The sequence below is a fragment of the Cololabis saira genome, chromosome 10, assembly GCF_033807715.1.
Source record: "Cololabis saira isolate AMF1-May2022 chromosome 10, fColSai1.1, whole genome shotgun sequence".
In the NCBI taxonomy this organism is placed as follows: domain Eukaryota; kingdom Metazoa; phylum Chordata; class Actinopteri; order Beloniformes; family Belonidae; genus Cololabis; species Cololabis saira.
In genome coordinates this window covers 25,047,556-25,055,212 of record NC_084596.1, presented here as the reverse complement: position 1 = coordinate 25,055,212, position 7,657 = coordinate 25,047,556, and the positions used below count along the sequence as shown (strand labels likewise).

Here is a 7,657-nt window from a genome sequence, read left to right as displayed (position 1 = left end):
TCAGCAAAATATCATATGATTTTGCTGTCAATGAATGAACACGGAGCACAAAATGTGCACGATACAAGGACTTTTGTTGTAAAGTTACATTTTAATGCTGTTTATTTATCAGAGAATGAAAGAGAGTGTGTGGTTGTTTGTCTACATGTGAGGCCCTGTGATAGAGTGGCGAACTGAGTCTCATGGACCCCCATGCTGGTGTCTAAAACCTAAAGTTATGGAAAAGTTGATAGAAATGATGCATCATCTCACAACTCAGCACTTCCTATCAGCATCATCGTCACAATGAAGCTTGATCTGTCACTAGTCCACCATTTCTGCATCTCGACATTGCCCCCTCACTCCCCCACCTCCACACAGCCCTGCAAGCACACATAAAAGCCGCCTCCTTCACCTGAGCCCTCGGTAACTCAGAAACTCTCGGAAACTCGCTCGGACACCGCGGAGGGCTCTGCATCTTTATTCTCTAGTGTCGCTGCCGTGAGATAAACAGAGGTCCTAGAAGGATCTAATTACGACAGATTTTGCACGAAACAAGCAACTTGCCTCTGTGTGCTGGGCTGTCCTGTGTGAAGGGAGCGCGCTCCAGGAAAACGCATTATTACCTCAACTGGCTGCGTTTAACTTCTGCACGACAGGGGGACATGAGTGATAAAAACGCCGGTAAGAAACTTCCGCATGTTTGAATGACTTGTAAGTTTATTTTATTGTGGCATTCGATTATTATTTAAGGCGCAGAAATTTGCCTCTTGCGGGTTATTTTTATACATAGCGTAGCTATAGCACAAACAACAACAAAAAGAAGCATCTTTGACTTAGTTATCTAATGCATTACCAATAAAAACTGCAAATGAATAAAAAAAAAAACAAAAAAAAAAACGGATGCACTTTTAGAAAACTGAATAGATCCTGCGCTGGAGGTGGAGGATGACCGTCCTGCACAGCATTCAGTGCTGCAGCGATGCTGCTGTGCCCCTGTTACACATGGCTTAGTCCACCTTTCTGAGTAGTTTTGTGCTCCCCTCGCCCTCCCAGGGGCAGAATTATAAAACCTTAGGGTGCAGGCATTCTTCCACATCATACCGGAAGACGTTTGACTGCACACAAAATGCAACTCCTGTGAGAATACTCCTATTTTATCCTTGAGGGGTTGCGCATGGCAAACGATTGAGTTGCACTGCTCCCTGCGTTCCTTCACTCTGCAAGTGCTGTCAGCTGATTTGGGCAAAAAAAAAAAAAAAACTGCTGCCTCTCCACTTTCAGCATCTAGATGTGAGTGTGCTGCTGTTCCTCGTGCAGCGGTGGCTGTGTGGCCTCAGCCATCAGCATGCATGCTGTTGACAAAGCTTTTCAACTAATATACCAGTAAAGCATACTCTACAAAGACTATACTGGTGCAGTCTAAAGGTTAAATGCTTGTAACCAGTCATACACAGCACCATTTACATTTCTCCCCTTACCCCATGCCTTGCGTGTGATATTGTGTAGAGCTTTTAAAAGATGCATGGGGCTGAAGCATCACGCACATTACCTGCACAGCACATTTTTGGATAAAGGCACTGGCTGGCCTTGTTTAACTGGGTTAACCTTCTCTTATATAAGATCAGCAAGCATTTACCTAAAGTCACACTCTAGCACAATATAAAAGTAATGAGGAAATAATGTACCTAAGCCGAGTGTCTCTAGTGTACACATCACACTAATCTGACACCACATGAAGTTATAAACTTGAGACCTTTGGCCTTCTTAAACTCAACTGGAGATCTGTAGAGTTAATTACCTCATTTGCCCAAGAAGATTAAGCTTTTGTTCCTTCAAATACAAAAATGCCTCACAGCATTTGCATCTTTGCACTGTATTTTATGTAAGACAGTGTACAACTGTGTCAAGACATTGTGGGAACTACTCATCTCTGTTTAACTTGTGTTACTTGTGTTAGTTGAGATGTTGAAATAAAAAGCTGGATGTGACAATACAAATAAGTTAGATGTGTTGTTTCAGTGAGATATCCACAGTGAAAAGACAATTTTTCTACATGCATGGTTGATCAAACATTTCCCTGATGATTAATAGTCTTCTAATCCAAATGACAATATCAGCTTTCATAAAAAGGGCCAAAAGGGTTTGTTATTGTCATGAGTTCCAGTAATGTTTCGTTATTTGAACAAACATCATCACACTGTATTGACCAACTCAACATTGAACTCATTTCCGGCTCTGTGTGCTGTGTTGTTGATATTTCTCACTGGACATGAGAGGACAAGGTTATACAAGCACATATACAGAGACCTGAGTGGTACTGCTGTTCTTTTCTTTTTTATACATCTTCCATACTCTTGCTCTCCTTATCTTTTAAATGTACTTATCATGCTTCTAACCACAATGTTGACCTTCAATTCCCAAGTGTTACCTGCAGTGCAAGTCTTTTGTAATTTAAAAGAGGTTTTGCAAGGATTGATTCAAGTTAAATTGCTGCTTCAGACACTAATAGAAAAATGGCCAAAAAGTTACATATTTTGGGGTGCTCTGTCATCGGTTTGTTTGTTGTACACACACTTGACCCCTAACCCTTTGAAACATATCAATTTGCAGACATTTATTTGCAGCATTGGTGCATGCAAGTATTGGCAGTTTTGAATGGTTGCTGGTTTTAGAAAATCTGCCTTTCTACAGCTTTGCAGAGTATGAAATGGCTTTTGGACATTTCAGTGAATGCATCAGTGCTGTTGTACATCACAGTATGTATATTTGACTCTTCTAGAGTTTCTAATCTTAGTGTTCTGTTCATCTTTACCCCATTGTCTAAAAAGATTGTCTCAGCATGGTGTCAACAAAAACAGCCTTGTCTCGTCGTAAAACACTAAATGTTTGTCACTGAATAAAATAAAAACAACTTTGTATTCATACTAATTAATTTAATTTTTCTTTTCTTCTTGTGCTTGTCCAACATGTTTTGTTTGTTCAGTAGAGAGGTAGTTATACATCAACTAATAACCCAGGGAGATTTTGAAGTGATATATTATGACAGTAGGCTATATTTTTTATGATTTCATTTTTGTGTGTAAAGTATTTATGAGTAGTTAGTGTCTCGCCTGAAGTAGACAGCCGAATCAGCGATTTCAGTTTGGAGACTCGGGGAGGAATTCTGATTGGTGCAAGACTAACAGCAACTCAGTACGGGGACCAAAGAGAAGACACATTTCTCTATGTAGATTTTAATGTGTAAAGCTGTGAGAGAAAAACAGCATTTGAAGTTACAATGAAACAGCACCTGAATCCAAAAATTACATTTCACAGTAAAGATGCTTTAAAACAATAGTGGTGGTTGTGATGGGACTCTATTCAGGTTTTCCACTTGTTAGTGTGTGTTATCGTGGCCAGCCATCCTAATTATTTTCCTTGTTTATACAAATTCTGGTTCATCTGGATAAGACTTTGATCTCCGGGCTGCATTACCACCAGACACAGAAACATCCCATGGATACCATTAGATAGGGATACAACCAGTCAGGAAACCAAGCAATGTAGGCAGAGTGCCAATTACACTAGTATTAACAAAAGTCATCCAAAGTGGTATACTTTTTGATCAAAAATGTGGATGTTGGTAGAGTTTCGCAGCCATTTTTTCCTGTGTGATCAGTGGCTTTTGGACACACCCAAGTCCTAGCAAAAGCCCAGCCCTGAACTATGTAGATTGGTATGGTGTGTTTTTGTACTGGTGGATGTGGTTGATGTGATGTAGTTGTCCATACGGACCTTGGGCCCTCCATCTATCTATCCATCTATCTATCTATCTATCTATCTATCTATCTATCTATCTATCTATCTATCTATCTATCTATCTATCTATCTATCTATCTATCTATCTATCTATCTATCTATCTATCTATCTATCTATCTATCTATCTATCTATCTATCTATCTATCTATCTATCTATCTATCTATCTATCTATCTATCTATCTATCTATCTATCTATCTATCTATCTATCTATCTATCTATCTATCTATCTATCTATCTATCTATCTATCTATCTATCTATCTATCTATCTATCTATCTATCTATCTATCTATCTATCTATCTATCTATCTATCTATCTATCTATCTATCGCTGCACTTTTATAATGTGTGTACATCTGATACAATTAGGTTATATTTATTTGGAAATATTGGAGATTAAATATTGGAAAGTGATGGAAGTCGCATGCAAAGATTGCTATGTACAGTCTGCACTGCATTAACACTAAAAATGCAAAAACACTGCAGCAAAATGCAGCTGCTGTGCTGACAACAAACATCCAGATCCCAAAAGAAGAGGTGAGCACACCGATTCATTCATAGCCTGTAAATATGTGACGAGACCAATAGACTAATGTTTCAACACTGTTGTGTCCTCAGCAGAGTCAACGTGGACAACACATGATGGAAATAAAAAAATGTGAGGTTGAACCAGGTGCAAAGCTATCAGTCAGTAAGTGACTGAAGAGGCACATTTTTATGCTGAGAAAACTAGACACACTCAAAATACTTAGAGAAAAGGATTAAACTGATGCCTTTGATATATTTTCAGAATCACTACACAAAGGGTTTTTTTGTATGGGAAAGAGCTGAAATTAAATTATGACATGCACCACAGAAAAAACAAAACAAATTGAAGCACGAATATTACAGTTTTTCTCAATCACTTTGGTACATTTTTCCAATCATTCTTGCAATTTGCAGAAGATCAAGTGCATTTCTCAAAACAGTTTGAACAAATAGCAAAACACTGTGGATCACCTGCAAAAGCCAGTCTCTTGCTCAAAATCCTTAGTCCATCCCTCAAAAGCAAGTTTTTGTGTCAATATACTTGTCAGTGCCATCAGAATGTTTAATCATTGTGTCATTGTGTACAGATAAGACAGTCAAATTCATTAGTCATGTTGGCAATTGAAGGCACTTTGAAGGGACATGTTGATGTAAAATGTGGTTTAGGTGTGATGACAAGTGTTGTACATTTGACCTCATATAATGTATACGTGTAAGATTGATTGGAAAAGACAAGATTCACATTTACAGAATGACTTCTTCATTGGCATAGTCAGCCCATGATTCAAAACATGGTCTACAAGTGTTGCTCTGATTTCATCAGGAACACGCATGTGTCCGCCTCTTCTGCCTCTTCCTCTTCCTCTTCCTACTCCTCCACCACGCAGCCTCACCCCTCTTCCTCTCCTTCTTCTTGGCTGTTGTCCTTCCATTGTCAGACATTGTAAGTTTCTATTGTGCTCTGGTTACCTATATACTCCCCAGTAGATTGTTCATGAGATGCTCCCTTGAGCTCATTCAGAAAACTGTCGATCATTGGTTGATCAACTCTTTTCATTAGAGAAAGTCTAGATTCACCTGGGAGGAATTTACAAATTTAGATCATATTTACAGACAAATGTCTTATGGAAATGTATATATGCTTGACATGTTATGATGGCTTGGTAAATCATTTTGCATGTGAAGACTTATATGATGAACTATAGCCTAAATGTTTTGGGGAAAGAGACTATTTGATAGATTCCTATAACAAAGCATTTTGATTAGCATGACAAAAGCAATTGATAATGTACGAAAAAACTGAGAATTGTACACAATCATTTGCATGGATGGACAAAAGCATTTGCAATTTGTTCAATGCAATGAGAAACTGCCTTTTTCATCTGCACAAATGACATGATGATGTGAAAACTGAACAAGAACTTTTGAGAATTTCAATTCTGATGTGAGAAATGTACCAAAGTGATTGAGAAAAACTGTAACATCACCGTCATTCTATACAAAACTACATTATACAACTTAATGATAGTGTACACATTTATTACAAAATAAAGGACCAAATCTCTTTGGTGACAATACTCTGTAGTATATGACTTTCATGACCAGATACCTTTCACATAGTGATTTTATTTTTCTCGTCCAGTATGCCCCACTCTGTTCCAAATGCAAACAACTGAGTCATCCTCATCGTAATTTACACATTGATCAGTTTTAACAGATAGTTAGCACCATATGCTTTCAAGTAAAGATTAATAATGATGTTTTTGCATTCATGTGTCACCTTTTAATAAGTTTGCTAGCAGTTATCAATGTAATGACATTAATTAAGGGTCTTTCTTGACTATGGGTTGTCTCATCTTTTAATTATTATTAGTGCATTTTATTCACTCAAATGCAATGCTATATATTAATACATTTTGGAATTTATATTTTAAGGCTGTAAATGAATTGTGGTCCAAACATATTTAAATAATGATTTGGAGAATCATGCGCTAGACACTTGATAAAAGATTTTACCTTAGTGTTTTGAAAATCCACTAAAATTAATATTGAATGAAAATACCATTTTAAATATGTGCTTTAGTTTATGTGTAAGATAATTTTTATGTTTCCATCATTGATTTAGTTTAAGGTTAATCGGTGTTGAAATGCGGTAATTTTGTTTCTTTTTTTTTTTTAACTTTTGTTGAAATTAGGTTATAGAGTGCTATGAAATTGCAGGTTATGTCTTTAAACAAAAGTTTTTAAGTATCTCACAAACATAAAATAAAAAGCCGCCCAACTCACAGAGGTGACTTTGAGAGCTGTCAGCTGCATGGTTCTGTAGTTCACAACAAGTTTGTGGAAAAGAATCACAATTTCCCCTAATTATGAAGGAACACATTTTCAATTTTGAGATATTACTGAGTGTCAGTGGTTTGGCCGCATTCCATATTGAGGGGAGCGTTGACATTTTGTAAAAGTGCAATACATGATACATTTTGTTCACAAATAAAGCTGCTATCGCCTTACAAGGTGAACATTTTAACCTCCCTGCTGTTGGTATTTTGAGGAAGGTGAAATGAGAGATGGCTTGTCTAGCATCTTTCCACAATGCCATTACAGACACATCTGGGTACAGACAGGATACAGTTACAACTAGTGTTGGAGAGGGCTGGGGTGGACAGGTAATGGAGAACCATGATTGGAGGGGAAGAGATTACTGCTCCCTTTTCATGAGACTGTCCACACCAAACCAAATAAAGCTGATGAATCTGTGGATTTTACAGCGATTCAGTCCTCGATTATGAAGTTTCCGAATTTCATTTGTATCTTTTGTGAATCATCTGTTGTTGGGCAGTATTTCTTTTTTTGAGATTCTGATATTGGGATATTGGTCTTTAGAAGTATGGCATTTATAGTCCCCATTTGCTCTCTGATTTGCTCTGCTCACTCCATTTCTCTATACATGTCTGCACTTGCTTATACACCTGCTTTCACAGATCTTATGGACTCCAACTCCAGCTTAGGAGCAGGGAACCAAGAAAAGGACTGCCATCCCACATACCCTTCATGTAACTAACTCATTTGTACTCACATTTGTACTGCTAGCTCTTCTGGCCACCATGCAGTGTACAATTTTATTTATTTAATTTTATTGACATAAACCAAGTGCAAGCTTTTTTTAAAATCTGGTTAAGTTCATTGCATGGACTGGCGACCTGTCTAGAGTGTAAACCTGCATTTCACCCGAGTGAGAGCTGGGATAGGCTCCTGCAGAACTCTGGGACCATGAACTGGAATAAGCAGGTTTAGATAATTGATGGATGGATGCGAGCATGGATTGTTAAGTTAATTTCACAATTAAAT

The 7,657-nt window shown here is 37.7% G+C and overlaps 1 protein-coding gene across 1 annotated transcript in view; it reads left to right on the top strand.

Moving 5' to 3' along the window:
- The first annotated feature begins 436 nt into the window (after positions 1-436).
- LOC133452695 (fibroblast growth factor 12) overlaps positions 437-7,657 on the top strand; it is a 39,382-nt gene continuing 32,161 nt past the window's right edge. The window contains exon 1 of the mRNA XM_061732248.1: positions 437-663. Within this exon, the coding sequence (XP_061588232.1) occupies positions 645-663 (19 nt within the window). The 5' untranslated portion in view covers positions 437-644. The remainder of the gene's footprint in view (positions 664-7,657) is intronic.